Below are 20,983 nucleotides of genomic sequence, written 5' to 3'. Positions count from 1 at the left end.
CAGCTTCAAGGGGTTTAGCAGAGCGTGGATTATTGGCCAAGATTCTTGCCAAGACTGCACCAGCAAAATGTGATGACATATAGTGCTAACCTGGTGAAACCTGATTGACAGTCTCTGCTGAATGCATTAAGTGACTGGACTTAAGTACTGGAAATCCCAAGTGTCCTTTTTTTTTTTTTTTAAATAATTTTTCTACTGAAAGCAGTGTGAAGAGCTGGAGCTGGGCTTTTTCTTTTTGCTTATTGTTTCTGAGCAGTTAGGATGCATTCAGGTCACCTCTTGTCAAACATAGGTCATATCTCTCAGTCAGATAGCTTAAAAACCCAGACTCGTGGGTTTTCATGAAATCACACCATTCCAGCTGCTGAGATTTAAGAAAGCAAAACACTGCAAAGCTCACAATACATTTGCAGAGTCTGGCAAAATTGTACTACCGCTAACACAAACATTTCTCAATAGCACTCTTCATAGAAATCAAGGACGTCTCCAGGTAACAGCCACAGTTTCTCTGCATCCCAGCGTTCGTAAGATAACAGAATAATAAGTGACCCTGAATCTGTTTGCATTAACAGAGACCAGAGATTCTTTTTACACCTTCTGGTGCTACAAATAGAAAAGGTAAATACATTGTGCTTTGTGAGCTCCAAAATGTCAACTCCAGAAATAAACCCCACTATTTTGTTTAACTGATAAATATGATTCATTACAGATTTTAATAAGTGATGGGATTTGCATTAGGTCCTGACTCCTCTCAGATTTGTGTTAGAAAATAGTTTCACAGATGACCGACCTCAGCTGCAGATGTCCCGCTGCAAAAATCTGTTAGCATTGTTTCCAGCAAATATTAACAACAGGAAAAAGCTCAGCTAGTTCATTTACAGATGTAAGTGAACTTTCAGACAACAATATATAGCACATACACCATGCTAGGAGATTTTAGGTGCCAAATAGAATGTGCTGTATTGATCCTCATGTTCTGTGGAGGCTTCACTGCAAGGTTATGTATACTCCTTAATTCATGTAGAGTAATTGCAAATATTACTACCAGCCAATTTTATGACAATGAGTGAAGGAAAGTTTAGCTACTTTTGCTTTAATATCTGGGATCAAGTGACCCAGATTGACTGGTCATGTAGTACATAAACCAGAAAACTCTCAACAAAACCTCAGTGAAATAACAGAGCCACTTCAAAAGAGTTCTGTGTATGGCTACAACAGGTCTACAAATCACTTTAATGCTCAGCAAGAAGCACCTTGGAAATAATGGGGGGAAATGAGATACATGCTTACCTAAAAGTAGTAAGCCACCTTCTTTGCTTGACCAACATTTTATATCATTTAGCTGAAGAAAGATTTAGATATTCCTTACTGCTGTTGTGAAAACTGTCTGCTAGACAGCCTTCGCTTATTAGTTTTGCAACCAAAGAAACAAAGTCAAGATTTTTAGAGTGATAGAATTACCAGGGATCCACCCCAACTTATATAATACCAATGAACGAATGACCTTCCTGATTTTTGGGGGTTAGACTAGATGATCACCAGAGGGCCCTTCCAACCCCTACCATTCTGTAATTCTGATTTTCAGCATGCTTACTAAGCAATGGGAGACCACTGGGAGAAAGATACTAGAAAGGATGTCAAAGTGTAATACTTTACATAGCCATTGATGTTAGAAATATGAAACAAAGAGAACATGACAGCTGGTTAATTGAATGTCCAAGTCAGCTGTTATCAGAGGTAACCCTCAGTCACTGACTTCAGTGACTAACTTGGCAACATTCAGTCACATTTCAACGGTGCCCCTTAATTCTGAAAATTTCAATTTTGACAGTGTGTAGAACACAGACTGTGCTTAGTATAGAGCATCTTGCAGCTATCACTGGTTCAAGTTCCTACAAAATGGATTAATGAAGTCATAAATTTTAATACCAGAAAGGGCTGTTATGGTAATCTAGTCTGAATTCTGAGCAACATCAGTGAATGTTGCTTGCACGGAGCCTGTAACTTACAGCTGAGCTACTGCATATCCATAGGAAGGCATTCAGTCTTGATTTAAAGATTTGTGAGACAATGAACCTATCACATCCTAGATAAAATGCTTCACAGCTAGTTACCTCAGATTTCAGTTCTTTTTTTAAAAATTTTATTTCAGCTTCTAACCATTATATTCTATTATGACCTTACCTGTTCAACTACCCTTTCTAGCCAGGAGTCATAATTAGCCAAGTTGAGCTCACACGCAGGCTTTATTTAAGTGTTTTGTTGTTAGAGAGGAAAAACGCACAGAATTTGTGGGGGGAAAACACATGTACACTGATGTACATGGTCCTGATAAGCTGGCAGGTCGAGAGGTCCCTGAGGAGCCAGGGATGCTGGGGCAAGCAGCCAGGGAGCGGCAGGGCCCATGGCACAGGCAGGGAGAGCAGGTGGCATGCCAGCAGCCCTGGCAATCCCGCACAGACATCATAACTGCAAATCCCCACGATGACAGCTTCCCCAAATTCAGAATTTTTTCCTTTAATAAGAAGCTTTCTAGGCAGCCAGCAGCCCTCAGTCTCCACCCTGAAGCCATATGCATACCGTGTGACACGGGACAGCGTTACTGTCTCAGGTCTCAGCAAACGCTTCCTCCCTGTTGCTTGGTTGTTTTTCTCTCGCTCAGCTGCTGTTTCCTTTGGCATGCTCAAAGCAGCTGTCTTCATAACTTGCGATGTTGTGGTTTTTTCAACCAATAACTGGCCACCAGTTAGTTGTTCATAATGTTGGGTCCTCTGTTTTCAATGATATTTTCAAGGCCTTTCCCGTTATCCCACGTTAAACTCCAGTCCCTAGCTGCTGTCTGGCACACGGCCGCAGTTCACAGGGCAGGTTCTCACCACTGGCTGATAACAAGCCTGGTGGGTCAGGACTGGGGCCCTGCGAAGTTGGCACCGAGCCTGTGCCTCCTGCTAGCGCAGGCATGGCGCTTAGCAGCTTGCACTTAGCTTTCAGTCTTCTCAACGGCTTTTCAGGTCCTAGGTTGTATGACAGCAGAGGAAACTCATCTTTAGCTGCTGGTGCAGCGTGACCTCCCCGGCATTTATCGTACCACTATTCTATAAAATGTACTCCCTCATACTTAGCGTACCCCAAAACCTCCATTCCTGCGTAACTTTGAGTTCAACTGCATTAAAACATTCAAATGAGGCTAGCGTAGCGTGAGATCACTTCAATCACCCTACCTTAGTCATCACTTAGCACTTCACGTTTGGTCACCTGAGGTATTTATTTATTTGGTTGTTGGTATTTTTTCTATATTCTCTTTTGGTTGACTGCCAAAGACAGGGCAGGAGTCAGGACTAAAGCCAGTAGTCACTACAGGGACCTCACCGATGCATCCCCTTTGGGGATAGTTGTGCCAGAGGGAAGGAGCCTCTGGTACCTTTTTTTTTTATTGAAAGATTTAAGCCTGTAGCCCCCTAAAACACGGGAGAGCTCAGCCTGCTTGAAGGACGGCACTGGGTCATATGCCTGAACATCCAATTACAGTGTCTTCTTATGGTAAAGACTGTTTTTTTCTTTTCAGCAATTTTATAAAGTTCCAAAAGAAACTAAAATGTAGAAGGTATAAAACAGTATTTATTACTCTTCAATATAGAGCATTTTAAGAACATGTATTACATGTCAGCATATTCATATATACCTACATGTGTGGACAAACATATGTGATTGACAAACTTATATAGAGCACATATATACGTTAGTCAAGGCAAATCTAACCTGGATCTGTCCTTATTCTGGATTTGCCAGTAGTATACAGAAATATTTATAGGGCCACCCTAGCAATTTCCAGTGCTAACCTATTTTCCTAGCTTAAAGCCCCCCCTGCCCCCAATTCCTTTTGGATCAGACTTTTTTTTTCCCTAGGTGGTCTGTGATCTGTTTTATTCCAACAGGCTGGAAAACACAAGTGGAGGTAAAGGGTAAAATATATATCCAGGTGCAGATATACAAATCTGAAAATTATTTACATTTCAACAGAACTGTAAAGGAGGGTCCAGAAATTGGGTCATTCTGTACAGCAAAAGAGTTTGATCCATCATCTTACTATTCTGCTTTAAATCTGTTTCCTTTGCACTTGACACTGTACTTCCTGTAGAGGATCTGTTCATAAGAACGTAAAAGAGTAATAGCAATGCCATAACACTTAAGCACAAACTTAGTTTCCATTACCAAGGTTTTTGCTCAATTTGAATAATTTTAAACCAAATTAAAATATTAAAGTTCATCAATTATATTTTGCCCAGATGAACTGAATGTTCCACAAAATAACGTTGGTGACTGCACTGAACAGAAAAGCATCTCACTCCGCACTTGCACTCAACAAGAATTCGTAGTTCCCACTTTGAGGTGGGGATTTGACCCCAGCCAGGAAGTTTGGATTTTACTGTAATAAAAATGTAACATGAGACATAATTTCACAGTGGTGAGGAAACACAAATCGCAAATGTGACAACTTGGAAAATCAGCAGTCTTTCTGGGAATTTTTTTTTCATTTTAGGTAATTTTGGGTAAAAAAACTTGCACACACCGGGCATAGTATATTTTGCACAGAAGTGAAAAGGTCAAGTATTTTTTTTTCCCTCAAGGTGATAAATAATGTGAAAACCTTAACCAATTCTTTTCTCACCTCCAGCTTTCCTCTTTAACAGGATTTACCTCTAGTTGAGCTAAACACACTATTTTTTCTTAGTGAAGACACATCCGCAGTAAGTCCAGGTGACCGCAGCAAGTCGGTCCGCAGTTATTTTTGTCAGGGTACAGAAACGAGGTCGCTTTTCCCGTAAAAAAGGCCTCAAGCCGAGGAGAAATGCTTCCCTTTCCTACTACGACCCGAGCTCACGGCCCGTAACGTGCGGGCTCAGAGGCCTCTTATCCCGCCGGTGAGGCACAAGGGGCCGCCTCAGGAGACCGGGGCAGCGGCGATACGCAGATCAACCGCTCCCGGAGGGCGGCATGCAGTACTCGGAGGAGCCCCATCGGGCGAGGAAGGGAAGGGAAGGGAAGGGAAGGGACGGGACGGGACGGGAAGGGAAGGGACGGGAAGGGAAGGGAAGGGAAGGGAAGGGAAGGGAAGGCTACTCCTCCCCTCACGGCTGAGGCGGCGACCGAGCGACGGCTAGTGGTGGGCGGGGCCAGACGGGGCGGTGCTGCCGGAAGCGCGGCGAGCTCCCGCCTCGCGCCGGGGTCGGGGGTTACGCGCGCCGCCGCGGCGTGAGGGCGTCCCGCGGGTGGGGGCCTCCGGGCGCCCATGGAGGGCTCCGGGGACGAGGAGTCGGGGGCTGACGGGCCGCTGCAGCAGCTGGTGAAGCGGCAGCGCAAGGAGAAGCGGGAGCTCCAGGGTGAGGGGCGCCCCGGACCCGGCGAAGGGCGGGCGGGCGGGCGGGGGAAAAGGCTCGGGAGTGGGGGAGGGGAGAGCGACTCCCTGAGGCGCCCGCCTCGCTCGGGGCGGGTGGCGGGGAGACGCGGGGCGGGCTCGGTGTCCCGCTCGCAGCCTTCCCCTGGAGGACGCTCCGCGGAAGCCCCGAAGGGCAGCGGGAGCAGCTCGGAGGGGGCGGGAGGGGCGATGCGGGCGCGTTCGGCACGGCACGGCTCTGGAGAAGCAGGGAGCAGCCCTTGCGCTGCCCTCGCGACGGGAAAAGGACGCCGGTACGGAAAACACCGCGCCGCGGCAGGGGTGTCAGAGCCGTGCTTTGCTGACACGGGTGGTTCTTGTCAAGCAGGCGATCTGCTGAGCTCGCCTTACCGTAATCTTGGGAGCCTAACAATGCTTGAGAGCTGTAGCGTAATGCTAGACGTTAACATTTTGCTAATTTGAAGTAAAGGAGGTATGTTTTTGTAAGGTATTCTAGATTGAAAAGCCTGTATAAGGATCCTTGCTGCCCAGGCAGCTAACTTTCTCCAAAGTGCAATTGATCTGAAATGAACTTTCACATTCTGTCCAGCCATAGTGAAGTATCTATAGCAGAACACCTGTGTGGTCTTGCAGTGCTATGTATGAACTGTTCATGACCCACATTTTACCTACCCTATTGCAGTAGATTAATGTAGTTTTGTTAGCTAGATTCTATTGACTTGAGTTTTACAGTTGATTATAACCTTTTTGTTAAGTCTTTTTCATTGCTAGTATGTTGGTATGGCCTTTTCCTTGTTTGGCATTTTTGGCATGCAATGAAATAGGCCCATCTGCAGCCTTTTATCGGTTAGAGGGTTGAAGAAGAGGAGAGACACTATTGGATTGCATATTGACAGTAAATCTGTAGGAACTTACTGTTCTGAGATGCCTTTTCCTCCCTCAAATTTGGTTGGAATTTCAAAGAGGGGTAGCAATCAAGCACTGTGGTTAGGTGGCTGGAGAACATGGCACATTGATTGGGAGAGGCTGAGGAACAGAGGGTTTTTCCACCTTGGTGGAAGGTGACAAGGGGATATTTAATTGCAGTCCTCCACTACCTAAGGTAGGAGGGGCATACAGAAGACAGAGCCCCAGTCTTCCCAATTAAGAGAGGTAGGTGACCTACAGGCACACATTCTTCTACTTGAAAAATATATTCGTGATATGTGCAATGATTAATTGTTTGACAGATAGCAAAACAGTTTGATTGTAAGAATTAACATAAGGTGCACCTCAGTCTCTGAAAATCCAGCATCTCCTCCAGTTGATGATCCGTGTCTCTACCACCCCACATATACTCTCCTTGTGTATTTGTGTGCTGCTGAAGTCTAGGATTTCCTAATCCCCCTTTATGTTAATTTTTATGAACAAAACTGCTTCTCTGTCAGTGAAACTCAGCTGATTCATCTGTGAGGCTGAATGCTTAACAAATTTTTCAGTGTGATCATTCTTGCTGCCTCCTCTTGAAAAGTTTCATTATCATTGCATCATCTTCAGCTCAGCTGTGTTAGTCAAGGGTAAAGCGCACGAAAATGTACAGGTGTTGAACAGCGAGCAGAGTGTTAAATTATTGGTGCTGTAACTCTAAAACAGGGAATACAGAATTGATGAGAGCTAGCAGGGAGTGTTCATGTAGAAGCACAAGCTGTGAAAGCTGTGTTCAGCCTGGAGAAGAGAAGACTGTGGGGGATCTGGTTGTAGTTTCCACTGTGTAAGGAATGGAGTGAGACTCTTCAAAGTAGAGTGTAGAGAATAGACTAGAGAAAATGGCTGAAAGTGATAACAAGAAAAATCCTCATGGGAGGAAAAAGGGAAAATATTTTTCCTAACAAGAATGGTTAAACATTGGAAAAAAAACTGCCCAGAAAGGTTGCAGAATGTCTGTCCCTGGAGACTTTGCACAGTAATCTGAATAAATTCCAGATCAATCTGAATTAACGTAACCTGATGTAGATTTGAATTCAGCTCCACTTTGAGCAGGAGGTTGAACTAGGTGACCTCTGGACATCCTTTCTAGCCAAACAATTCTATGATTTGAGAAATGGAGCCTTGACTTACAGCCTAAAAATACTTATGGAATTTAAGCAAGTTGAGGGTTTTCATTCTTGAATACCCATTTTGCTCTTAGAAACTTTAAGGATGGGTAGACTCTGTTTTTACTTTTAATCTGCTGCTTGTGGGATTAAAAATTTACACATCTTTCCTGTGACAGGATTTGAGATCTCGGTGCCCAAATAATCTTTTTGAAGGCAACAGGCTGAGGTCTGCTGCATTGATGAAGTTCATAACTTGTGCCAGGTTACTATTATAAATATTTTTTCTCTTCTTCAGATATAACATTTGCATCTGTTAAGAAAAATATAGCTGCTTTAAAATGTGATCATAACGGACAGTCTCAGAGCTAAACTGTTAAAACATACTAGTGTGTTGATATTTGTAAATTTTTTTCTGTGTGACTTGCAGCTCTCTTTTCTACAATGACTGTGGAGTATCTATATTTAGAGGTAATGTTTTATTACACTACTTCTCTAACAGCAAAAATTCAAGGCATGAAAAATGCTGTTCCCAAGAATGATAAAAAGAGACGAAAACAGCTGGCTGATGAAGTTGCCAAACTAGAGGCAGAACTTGAACAGAAGCACAAGGAGGAATTAAAGCAGCTGAATGAAGCTTTACCTGAGCAGAATAAGGTAGGTGCCTTAACTTTAGTTGAAGTTGAAGTAACAACTTAAAGTATTTCTTCTTTTCCTCGCAGTGTTAGTAATTCTTTCCATCTTTGGAAAGATTCAGCTGTTATGATGGGTGGGCATTGCTAGAAAGGGTATTTAATGGTGGGGGTTTGTTGTTGTTGAACACTGTTTGGTTTTGCTCTTAAGGCTGTGTTAGTAGCTCAGTCATCTTAAAGAAATTTTTTTTTTTAAGTTCCTGTTATATTGTCACTCTAATTATCTTATATAGACTACTAGAGTATTGTTGGCCTTCAGTAGGCATTTAACTGATGCGGTATGTTCTTTCTTGCAATTCTGTCAACAGTGTAACTGATGTTTTTGTGAGAAGACACTTTCTGTGGTGATGAGAATGGTCATCTTAAATGCTACTGTTCTGCCGTGTTGGCAACATAGCTACATACTTAAATGCTTCCAGTTTGCTGATTGATAGAAAACTAATTTTTAACAGACACTTAGCATTATTCAAATTTAGCTGCAGGAAATAAGACCACCAAAGTAAACTAGATACTATTAAATACTTGTGTGACATACAAATATTCACTTATGTTTTAACATTTAATTAATAATTAGAGTGTTGGAAACTCCTGCCATAGCGAATTTGCAATACATAGACTTAATTCTGTATACCCAGTACTGAAAAGACTCTTAGTATCATGTGCCTGAATTTAAGGACCATTTGTGCAAGTAGGCCTGTTCATATACTTTCTCTTACCTAAACAGGAATAGAGCTTATGGCTAAATTAGTGCAGTACAGTTATCTGTGAATAATGCTAATGCTCCATGCTCATACATCTCCTTAAGTGTTTCCCTAACAGTGTGTGTCTTTTGGCTGTTTAAATCTTGTAAAGAAACAAACAAAAACCTGTCTGCCTGACACTTTCTGGACTATGTGTTTTCTGATTAGTGACCCAACAAAGAGTTAAGCAGAATGTACTTTTGTTTGAAAATGAGAATGAAAACATTTCTGAATTACTTTTAGGGAAATAGACTTGGTTGAGAAGCATCTGCTGAGAATCTTTGTGAAGAAAAAGTTTTCAATTGTAAGAGTTATGACCCTGTAACAATCTTCTGTAGTAGTTCTTAATCGGATGCTTAAGTAGATTAAAGCATTAAACATGATGCTTCTGTTTACCTGTGTCTTAGATTAGCTTCAAGAGTTTGTTTCGTTTTGCTAAATGAACTGTCAAAACTTTATGATGGAGGACCTTTCAAGCTAAAATCCTTTACCCTGGACATAGCTTTGCCTGAGAGGATTTTGTTTTGAGGTGTATGGTTTCTTTCACTTCTCACCTTCTTTGTTCAGACTGAAACATGCCTGTGCTTCCAAGAGTCACATCTAGTTCATACTGTTATGGGGTTAGCTTTGTCATTTTTTTTGAAGTGTCAACTCCCTGTCTTTTCCAACTGCTGGTTGTGCTTTGGTGTGGAAGGTGGAACTTTCTCCTACTTTAATTGTCACAGAACTTGCTAATGAAGTACCAGCGTACTTCAGTTGGCTGGTATGGTGAGGAACACTTTCCCTTTCAGCCAGTAAGCAGTGTTCACACTTCAGTGTGGAAGCTTGTAAGAGAATATATGCCTTAAATTTGAGATGTGCAGTTCATAACTGTCTCTTTGTTGCGACCATAGAAAATGTAATATAACGCATGACGGTGGTTTGGGATGTGAAATGCTTTACTTTTGGCTTTGACGGGTTCTGTGCTGTACGCAGATCATCGTGGTTAAACGTCATAAATATACCCTGGGATTACTTAGGAACAGAACTTAAAACTGTTTCAGGAGATGCACATCTCAGTTATCGTTTATACTAATAAGAACATTTAACCTTTTTTTTTCTTTTCTTTTTAGACAGATTCTATAGCTGATGGGGTTGCAAATTTAGAGCTTGAAGGAGTAGAGCAACAGATTCAGCATCCTCGAATATCAAAAGCACAGAAGAGGCGGGTATGACTTAACATTTGAAAATTTTACAAATATTTGATTGAAGTTATATTCACTTAACTGTAATAACCAAAGTTAAACAATTTTGCAGGGGACATTACCTGGCTAATTCAGTATTGATGCTGTACTTACTGGGTGCCTTGAAATCTGTAAAGCTGCTACCTAGAGATATGTATAAATAGTTGTACTTTTTTACCCTCAGCCATGAGCTGGGAATCGGAATAGGTCAGGAGACAGGAGCCAGAAAAAGCAAATGATGTGAACCAAATGATTTTAAAAGAATTTCACTAAAAACATTAATAGAGAAATAAAGCAATTGAATTAAAATAATGTAAAATATTATGTGGAAAATATGCAAGTAGTAGAACTTTACACATTTAACAAAAGAACATTAATACTGAAATTCTTGTGAATTTTTGAGTTGTTAAGAAACGCTACCTGGTGTCCGGGCCATTAGGGTTAAATCTTGTTAAGCTTCAGATGTTAAATGGTGATGGATTAACATTGTCATTGTACCTGCATAAACGTTGGTACAGGGCCAGAGGAGCACTGCTTTATTGCAGAGTCCATCCCACGTTACATGATCGCTACTGCAGAGCTGCCGTGTAATAAACATGATAAAAGGATGTTCTTAATTCATTGCACCATGTCTAGGCAAACTAGACTCTGTAGTCTGGTTTTCCTAAATTGTGGTCGCCTACACCAGTCAGGTCTTGATCTGTGCTTAATTTTAAGTGCGAAAGTGAAAAGATCATTTTCTGTACTGCTTCCTTTTTTCTTTGCTCATTTACTTTGACTCTTGTTCCCTTGTTAACTTAAGCGTAAACTTACAAAGCATTCTATAAAAGTAATTTTTGTGTTATGTGTTATTACATCCCCTCTAGTATTCTCTGTATGCATTTTTATCCGTCCTTTAGGTTAGGAGCAGTCTTTTATGATGTATAGTACCTAGCCTGAGGGAGTTTCAGTTTCATGACATGAGCTCCATTATGCAATCATACGCATAAGTGGTAGATCTCACACTTATTATGAAAGAGCAATATTTTCTGTTGTTTAATTACAATTCCCATGCTTGTGTTGTTTGCCAATGTGGTGAAATAGGTGATCCTGAAGAAACGACTGCTATTTAATAGCCTTTCTATGGGTGTTGTAAAGTGTTATTTTGCATGTTGATGTAATTAAAATTTCTCCCATCACATAATTTCGAGTGTGGTGTCAGAGGCAATTAGGATATATTAGTCACCATTTGCTAAAGTTTGGGTTTAGGAGATCTCTAAGATTTGGTAGTACTAATTCGGGAGAACGTTTCACAGATATGAATGTACTGAGAAACATTTGAAGAGTTAGAAGCAAGCACTAAGCCAAGAACTGTACCAGCATCTTCTAAATTTTACCATTTAATGTAATTTTTATGTGTTTTTAATCTAAGGAAAAAAAAGCTGCCTTGGAGAAAGAAAGAGAAGAAAGGATAGCTGTAGCAGAGATAGAAAATTTAACGGGTGCTAGACATCTTGAAAGTCAGAAACTTGCTTCCCTATTGGCAGCAAGGCACTTAGAGATCAAACAGATCCCTTCAGATGGCCATTGCATGTACAGAGCTATTGAAGATCAGCTCAAGGATCGCCAGAATTCCTGGACTGTTGCAACTCTGAGGAACCAAACAGCAAAGTATATGCAAAGTCACTTTGATGACTTCCTGCCGTTTCTTACAAACCCTAGTACTGGAGATATGTATAGCAAAGGTAAGACTTGTGGCATAAGAGATTTTGAAAACTGTTATAACTGTTTCTGATAGTTCTTGATTGCAGTTACAGCTGAGTTGGGACTAACCCATTATGGTGTTTGTTCCTGAACTTTGTTACTTTGTTGGTTCGGCTGTGTTCTATGGAACACAGAATTATGATCCCTTATGAAACTTGGTACACCTGGATCTTTGTAACTTATCTCTTTTTTTTTCTTTTTTTTCCCTAATCTAGCAAACATTATCTGTTTAAAAAAAAATCAGAACTTGGTGGTTATTAGATGGTAATCATGTTCTGGGATGTGATTTAAGTTGTATTCACAGAATCACAGAATGGTAGGGGTTGGAAGGGACCTCTAGAGATCATCTAGTTCAACCCCCGTACTAGAGCAGGATCGCCTAGAGCAGGTTGCACAGGATCGTGTCCAGGACAGTTTTGAATATCTCCAGAGAAGCAGACTCCAGAACCTATCTGGGCAGCCTGTTCCAGTGCTCTGTCACCCTGACAGTAAAGTTGTTTTTCCTCGTGTTCAGACAGAACTTCCTGTGTACCAGTTTGTGCCCATTGCCCCTTGTCCTGTCTCTGGGCCCCGCTGGAAAGAGTCTGGTCTCACTCTCTTGACACCTACCCTTTAGATATTTATAAGTGTTGAGGAGATCCTCTCTCAGTCTTCTCCAGGCTAAACAGCCCTAGGTCTCTCAGCCTTTCCTCATATGAGAGATGCTCCAGTCCCCTAATCATCTTTGTATCATAGAATGGTTTGGGTTGGAAGGGACCTCAAAGATCATCTAGTTCCAACCCCCCTGCCATGGGCAGGGACACCCTCCGCTAGACCAGGCTGCCCAAAGCCCCATCCAACCTGGCCTTGAACACTTCCAGGGAGGGGGCCTCCACAACCTCTTTGGGCAACCTGTGCCAGAGCCTCACCACTCTCACAGTAAAGAATTTCTTTCTAATATCTAATCTAAATCAACCCTCCTTCGCCTTAAACCCCTTGTCCTGTCACTACACTCCCTCATAAACAGTCCCTCCCCATCTTTCCTGTAGGCCCCCTTCAGGTACTGGTAAGCCACAATTAGATCTCCCCGGAGCCTTCTTTTCTCCAAGCTGAACAAGCCCAGCTCTCTCAGCCTGTCCTCATAGCAGAGGTGCTCCAGCCCTCTGATCAGCTTTGTTGCCCTCCTCTGGACTCTCTCCAGCAGCTCCATGTCTCTCCTGTACTGGGGCCCCCAGAGCTGGACGCAGTATTCCAGGTGGGGTCTCACAAGAGCCGAGTAGAGGGGCAGGATCACCTCCCTCGACCTGCTGGTCACACCTCTTTTGATGCAGCCCAGGACACGGTTGGCTTTCTGGGCTGCAAGCACACACTGCTGGCTCATGTTGAGCTTCTCATCAGTCAATACCCCGAAGTCCTTCTCCTCGGGGCTGCTTTCAATCCATTCCTTGCCCAGCCTATAGTTGTACTTGGGATTGCGCCGACCCACATGCAGGATCTTGCACTTGGCCTGGTTGAACTTCATGCGGTTCACACAGGCCCACCTCTCCAGCCTGTCAAGGTCCCTCTGGATGGCGGTCCCTCTTTGTAGCCCTCCGCTGGACTCTCTCCAGTAGTTCCCTGTCTTTCTTAAACTCAACACAATATTCCAGACATGGCCTCACCAGGGCAGAGTAGAGGGGGAGGATAACCTCCCTCGACCTGCTGGCCACACTCTTCTGAATGCACCCCAGGATACCATTGGCCGCCTTGGCCACAGGAGCACACTGCTGGCTCGTGGAGAGCTTGTTGTCCACCAGGAGTCCCAGGTCCTTCTCTGCAGCGCTGCTTCCCATCAGGTCAACCCCTAACCTGTACTGGTGCCTGGGGTTATTCCTCCCTAGGTGCAGGACCCTGCACTTGCCCTTGTTGAATTTCATTTGGTTCCTCTTTTCCCAATTCTCCAGCCTGTCCAGCTCTCACTGAATGGCAGCACAGCCTTCTGGTGTGTCAGCCACTCCTCCCAGTAAACAGCTTGTCTACCATGTTAGGGATGATGTTTTGTCAACTTCTCTATCAATGTTTTCAATTTACCTAGGAAAGCTGTTAAAAAATGAGTGTGCAGTTCAAGCAAATCTATTTTATTGTAGTTTGTATAGATGCTTATTCTACCCTTTATTTTCACTGTTTACGGTAGGATTTTTGGAGCCCTTTCTTATAAACAGATTGAAAAATTGTGGTGGGTTGACCCTGGCTGGAGGCCAGGTGCCCACCAGAGCCACTCTCTCACTCCCCTCATTCACTAAACAGGAGAGAAAAGGCATAACGAAATGCTTGTAGGTCGAGATAAGGACAGGGAGAGATCACTCACTAATTATCGTCACTAGCAAAACAGACCGAACTTAGAGAGGGAATTCATCTGATTTATTACTAGGCAAAACAGAGTAGAGGAATGAGAAAATAAAATCAACTCTTAAAACACTTCCCCCCACCCCTCCCATCCTCCCGGGCTCAACTTCACTCCCGGCTTCAACCTTCCCCCCCTCAGCGGCACAGGGGGATGGGGAATGGGGGTTATGGTCAGGTCATCTCACGGTGTTTCTGCCGCCTCTTCATCCTCAGAGGGAGGACTCCTCTCATCGTTCCCCTGCTCCAGCATGGAGTCCCTCTCACGGGGTGCAGACCTTCAGGAGCAAACTGCTCCAGCGTGGGTCCCCCACGGGGCCACAAGTCCTGCCAGCAAACCTGCCCTGGTGTGGGCTCCCCTCTTCACGGGTCCACCGGTCCGGCCAGGAACTTGCTCCAGCGTGGGCTTCCCACGGGCCACAGCCTCCTTCAGGTGCCTCCACCTGCTCCGGCGTGGGGTCCTCCACGGGCTGCAGGTGGAATCTCTACACCCCCTCATCCTTCCTCCATGGGCTGCAGGGGGACAGCCTGCTTCACCATGGTCTTCACCACGGGCTGCAGGGGGATCTCTGCTCCGGTGCCTGGAGCTCCTCCTCCCCCTCCATCTGCACTGACCTTGGTGTCTGCAGAGTTTCTTACATCTTCTCACTCCTCTCTCCAGCTGCAAAAGCTCTCTCTAAGTGTTTTTCTTCTTCTTAAATATGTTATCACAGAGGCGCTGATTGGCTCGGCCTAGGCCAGCGGCGGGCCCGTCTTGGAGCCGGCTGGCATTGGCTCTATCAGACACAGGGGGAGCTTCTAGCAGCTTCTCACAGAAGCCACCCCTGCAGCCCCCCTGCTACCAAAACCTTGCCACGCAAACCCAACACAAAAATATAAAGGCATTTAGTGTGGAGCAGTGGTGTAGGCTGAGTAAATGCAGTTAAAATGAATTTATGTACTTTTTATTTGAGCAATACATGGTTTATTCATTTCTTACTGCATGTCTGGAACACCATGCTAATGGCTTTATACATTTTTTTTCACTTACTGCTACATTCATTTAATTGTTATTGCTGTGGATTTAATTTGGTGACTGGGGGCTGTTGTGAAGTAGGAGGCATCTTTCCCATGTTGACAGAGATAATTGTCACAGGATAAATGGGCCCCAAGAGAAGACTGAGTGAAGTTCTGCAGAGCAATAGGGAGCTGTGATTTTCTTGTGCCTCTTAAGTCTGTTAGAGGGGGAATGTATGAAAAATAATTCTTCAGAAGATCTGTTATATCCTTAACAGAATCTATTTGTAGGGTTCAGAAACCCAAAGGATTGTAATTTATAAATTTAAAGCTTGGTTTCTGTAGAACACAATCTGCAAAAGGTTTATTTAGCTATTAACAAAGGAACTATTGGGAATAAATACTTCAGAGGTTAAAAACAAGGCAGCTAATTTGGAAATTAAAAAAAACAAACAACAGTCAAACAACATACAGTTACAAGATTTTTAAAACATACCTGACACCTAGCTAAGGTAAGAACTAAGCATACTATTTGCTATCACATTCTTTTCTAGAGTCTCAAAACAACACCCTCTGAAACTTAACAGGAAGAAAACTGTATGCAATTTCATGCTTCTTGTTAACAGTTGCCAGAATAAAAAGTTTAAAATACAAACCTGTACTTCTTTTTATTCCCATCCTTGTTTTTATTCCTGTCTTCAATCTTAATTTTTCTTTCTAAAGCAGTTATAGATTGTTTTTTGGTCTCTAGTGTTTTTATTTTCCTTTCCTTCTCTTCAGCGAACATACATATTTTCCTGTATAATGTGTTTGGACTTTACAGGTTCTAGTTCTTCATTGTACAATCAGTATTTTCCCTCAGTTGCTTGTTCTCAAATAAGAGAAGTACTAAAAGATGTCTTTTCTTTCCCTGCAGAGGAATTTGAAAAATACTGTGATGATATAGCAAATACAGCTGCATGGGGTGGTCAGCTGGAAGTAAGTATTGTATTCATAATTTTTATTTGTGAAATTCTGAAGTGGGTGAATATATCTTCAGAAAAGGGCTTCTTAAGAAAGAATACCTGAAGGCATAAGGGAACATAGTCATAAATAGTTTATCAAGAACTTTCTCCTATGGTTATAATTCTTTTCCCAAATGAGTAGCTTTTCTGATGGTGTGCCACTGTTCTGATGTATTTGATGACACGCAAGAATACAGTAGTTCTAAATATCACTAGAAAGACTGACAGTACAAGTGGGGGAAGGCTTTCTAAAGAGAAAGCATTTTAATATGCAGACTTAGATGGTAGCAAAGCTGACTGGAGCTTTGATAGATTTTTGTAATGTAAACCAGAACTTGTTGAGAAAATGTGTATTTATTTTAGCTTATATCCATTGTTTTATGAAAGAGTAGTTACCAAATTACTGAAGCTAGCCCAATGTTACCAGTGTTGTATCATCAAAGCAATGATTAATATAAGGCAACGTAGTTTCAATTACAATTTTAAAAGTTAAAATAATTTTGCTTATTTTAATAAAGTTTATTTTCTAACAGTATTTGAAATGTTATGCCCGAACTCGTGTCTGCTAAAACTAAATGTCATGTCTTCCTCTCTCCTCCCTACATTGGATTTAATCCTATTATTGAACTGTTTTTATGCCTTAAAGCTAAGGGCTTTGTCGCATATTTTGCAAACACCTATTGAAGTAGTGCAAATGGATTCCCCTCCCATTGTTGTTGGTGAAGAATATTCAGGCAAACCAATAATACTTGTGTAAGTATGTAATTTTATCCCTTCTTAAAATTAGTGTGCTTATTTCTATGGCAGAGGACTCAGCTTTGATTCTCATCTGCTCTTTTATTTTCTGTTACATATCTGATGTTGAAACACTGCTTGAATAATGATCTTGAAGGTCGGAAATTATGTTTGTGATTGACACAGTTTAAAGATAATGCTGACAATCAGTCTGAAGTGTGATTCAGTCACTGCTTTACAGAATGCTACAATGTCATTTTACCTGTTAGATAATTATGAAATAATAGTGAAATTGGTATAAAATGCAGCAGGAAACTTTTTTTTTCTCTTCAAAGTTTATGTCAAACTGTGCCTGGAAGTCACCAGAATTAAAAACTGTCTTTATTAATACTCTGCTTTTTAATTACCCTATATATTTTCTGTGCTAAAACTTGAATTTATTTAAGCTGTCTTCCAGTGCTGTTAATGTTTGGCATGATGTATGCTTTTAGTTAAACTGGACACTAATTCTGTAACGTGGTTTGTTTTTTTTTTCTTTAGGTATATGAGACATGCCTATGGATTAGGAGAACATTACAATTCTGTAAAACTTCTAACAGACACTGCTACAGAAAATGGCAGCTAGCATACAAAAGTCATAAATCCACATGGATAACAGTTGTATCTTGATGTGTTGAGCTCCAGTCAATTCCCAGACAGACTGGAAAGAATGGATTAAAAATGAGAAAAAGATATACGAGGTTTGACTATGAATCAGAAATAGCTCTTGGTTTAAAACAAAACCAAACCAAAACCACACAACAGTATTTTGAACTTGTTGGTATTAATCGTGTTTAGAAGATCTTCTCGAAAATGGTGGCTGTGTAGATCAGGATTTTCTTTTTAATAGAGTTTCATCCCATGCTGCAATAAAAATACCAACTAGTAAATGTTTTGGTTAATCTGCGTTTCTGCTGCAGAATTAAGGTTACCTGACAGTTGTTCTTATGTTATTTCTGGCAGATTTTGATGATCATGGAAGAGTTAAGGCATTTGAAATAATTGGTTTTACTTTGATTGATGGAATATCCACTACAGTGTTTCTTTAGTTCTATCAGGATCTAGCTCTAACACTGTAGGAGGGATCCCCTTCTTTATTTGGGCAGAGAAAAGCTGGATGCCAATCCAGTAGTAGAATACCTTGCTTGGCCGAAGGAATTGCACGATCTTTTTATTTTAAAGACTTTCATCTAAGATCTTTACCAAGGTTTGAGGACTTCACTTTTTTTTTTTTGCAGTTGACAGTAGGAACTGCATGCTCAATGCTGTTCCTAGTACTGAATTTGTAGGATGAGCATTGTTGTATATGACTGTACGTCATAACATTGATGCAAGTTAACTGTGCTGTTCATCCTTCGTAGTCTTTCATCTCTACATTTCAGTGATACAGAAATCTTAGAAACAAAAAGCTCCTTAATGTCCTCGCTTTAGGTAGTGAAACTCATCTAAACTCATCATTTATGGATCTGCTGATCTCAGCACTTTGTGATCTGAAGTCTGATGTTTTATAATGCAATAAATCAGCTGGTTGCATACAGGTGTAAAAATAACCACCTTGGGCTTTGTCTGTAACTTTAAAGATGATCTGCAGAAGAATTAAGTTAATTTTCATTGCTCCCTATGATGCACAGAAAGGTGTTTTTTTTTTTAATACAGCTTGACTTTTTACTTTAGAAATGTATATTTTTGTCTTTAAGTCACTGTAAATGTGACTCCAAAATCAGCAGCATACTGAAACCAAAGTTGTAATGCAGTTGTTTTTTAACAATAAAAGTGACTTTTTATTTAAAAAAAAGCCTTAGTCAATAACAAAATTGCCTGTATTTTAGTGCTGATGAGTTGATATGCAGAAAAGCGATTCATGTCAAGTTTAAACACCTTTGCCCTGATTTGAGGATTATTAGCTAACAGTGTGCGTCTTGTAGTCCCTCAGTAAAGCTAGCCAGCAGATTGACATTCCTGGGACTTATAAATTAGAAAGAAAAATTTGCTCTTACTTAAGAAGGAGGAGATAAGTGTTCACTTTATGGATCAGATTATGTCTGATTTAAAGCACTTTGAGAGAGAGGGAGGGGAAAAAAATCAGACAATTATAGCAGGGAGTTTTGGACAAGCAGAACTTGAATTATGACTTCTTTAGAGCCGTGCCTGCCAGGAAAACAAAGTATTAACCAACCAGATCAGGAGTTGTTACATCCTTATTTATCTGATACAGTATAGCCAATATAGCTGTATTTATAGCAGCTGGTTTACTGTAGAATTGGGTTTACTACCTTGATTGTATAAAAAGATGGGTTTAATTTCAAACAAAAAATTGGATATAACAGTATGGAAAAAAGTGTCTCTATTCATAATACCACTGTGAATTTCACTAAAAATAATCATCAGAAATACTCTTCTCTGTGTAAGAATTGATGTGACATGAAGTGCACATGCTGCTTTTTATAGATACTCTGTGCAAAAAGTTCTTTATTGGGTTTTCATTCTTGTTTGATCAACTGACAGAGAAAAGATGCCAGAATCCTGGAACGCCTGTACCAACAGTTTGTCCCATTGAAGATGTTTACAGTTTGTATAAAGCGAAATAATGTTTTAATATAGTGAGTGAAAGATCTTTGCTCATGCTGTATGGGACTTGCCAAAAAGTAATAAATTGGTTTATTTGTGGCAAATCTTGTTGTGGTCACTCTTTATTTTGTACTTAGATTCTTCACTTGTTAATTCCTAGCATTAATAAGTGTCTGCATTTAATTTTTAGGGCTTTAGGGTCCCACTGTAGTATGAATTCTCTGACTGACCCTTCTTATTCAAGCAGACAAAGCTTTACTGTTTATGAAATGAAGGTTGTTTGTAAATGAATTTTATCTTCAGCACTTTAGCGGTTAAATGGGACTCTTCTGAAAAGTCGTATTTGAAATACATTTGCTTTGGGCAACCTGGTCTAGTGGAGGGTGTCCCTGCCAGTAGCAGGGGGGTTGGAACTAGATGGTCTTTGAGGTCCCTTCCAACTCAAACCATTCTATGATTCTATGAAAATACTCTTGAACTTCTCCATACATAAAAATGATCAAGTGAAACTGAGAGGGTGGTTGGTTGGGTCGTGTCCGTCCCGTCCCCCGTCCCCCCCCCCGAGAATTTAACTTTTAACTTCTTTGTCAGATGACACTTTCTTTGCAAAATAGCACTATTTATTTTGAGTCTGCATGTATTCAAGTAGCTTTTTCTGCTTTTTATCTGCAATTCACTGACATCAGTTTCTCCAGCTGCTCTTCCTTGTTGGGTTTCTGTAGGAGTAGTTGAGATGGATGGGAGGGAAACTGTATAGCGCTCTGCAATAAATTGTGTACAGCGTTCCCAGAGGGAAGAAGGCACTTGCTGTTGAAAGCAGTGCGTGCGGAGCAGCCTCCGGGGCCATCTGCAACAAGCGCCGCTGGCTACGGCGTTCCCCGGCGCCGGTGTCGCGTGGCGCTGGGCTGTTGCCACGGCAACGCGGGACGGCGCGGCAGCCGCTCAGCTGGGCCTCGCCGCGGCGGGTCGGGGCCCGGACGGGGCCGGTCTCTTCCCGGAGCCGCGCTCGGCGTTCGGCCCTGTCCCCTGCACTTAGTCTGCACCCGCTCGCTGCTCTGCCGTGCCTGTCCGGTAGCGTGCGCTGCGGAAAGCGGGTGGGAGCTGGGTGGCAGCGGGAGGGAGCGCAGGTCTGTCATAAATTACTTAAATATTCCTTCTGTCCGTGCTCTGTCCTTCCCGCCTCCTCTTTTGAACAGGCAGCTCAACAAGAGCTGTGACAGGCCCCAGGTAAAAAAAAAAAAAAAAAAACCAACCAAAAACCAAAAGCAAACCCCCAAAAACAAACCCCCTGAAATTTCGTGTCTCTGCAGAGGACACCCCCTCTGCTCCTACTCTGTCTCAAGGAGTAGGAGGCGCTGGCAGCGGCGTGATGGGCCGAGCTGGTGCTGTGGGATGGCAGCCCTGCCTCTGCTCTG

At 42.1% G+C, this 20,983-nt stretch overlaps 1 protein-coding gene across 2 annotated transcripts; it reads left to right on the top strand.

Moving 5' to 3' along the window:
* Nucleotides 1-5,203: 5,203 nt before the first annotated feature.
* On the top strand, nt 5,204-19,672 carry OTUD6B (OTU deubiquitinase 6B). 2 transcript variants are annotated; one of them, XM_054817353.1, is made up of 7 exons: nt 5,204-5,381; nt 7,970-8,124; nt 10,012-10,107; nt 11,534-11,846; nt 16,139-16,200; nt 16,873-16,979; nt 17,502-19,672. In XM_054817353.1, the coding sequence occupies exons 1-7, from the start codon at nt 5,291-5,293 to the stop codon at nt 17,584-17,586; spliced, it is 909 nt and encodes a 302-aa protein (XP_054673328.1). In that variant the 5' UTR covers nt 5,204-5,290; the 3' UTR covers nt 17,587-19,672. The 2 variants fall into 2 exon arrangements, with proteins under 2 accessions (XP_054673328.1, XP_054673327.1); XM_054817352.1 differs by having other exon boundaries at nt 7,898-8,124.
* Nucleotides 19,673-20,983: the final 1,311 nt, after the last annotated feature.

Source organism: Grus americana, chromosome 2 (genome assembly GCF_028858705.1).
Source record: "Grus americana isolate bGruAme1 chromosome 2, bGruAme1.mat, whole genome shotgun sequence".
In the NCBI taxonomy this organism is placed as follows: domain Eukaryota; kingdom Metazoa; phylum Chordata; class Aves; order Gruiformes; family Gruidae; genus Grus; species Grus americana.
This window is presented reverse-complemented; position numbering and strand designations above follow the sequence as displayed.

Coding starts and splice junctions, on each gene's coding strand:
- OTUD6B (XM_054817352.1), top strand. CDS start 5,291: ATGGAGGGCTCCGGGGACGAGGAGTCGGGGGCTGACGGGCCGCTGCAG. Junction 11,847..16,138: donor TGGAGATATGTATAGCAAAG/GTAAGACTTGTG, acceptor CTTTCCCTGCAG/AGGAATTTGAAAAATACTGT. Junction 16,980..17,501: donor GGCAAACCAATAATACTTGT/GTAAGTATGTAA, acceptor TTTTTTCTTTAG/GTATATGAGACATGCCTATG.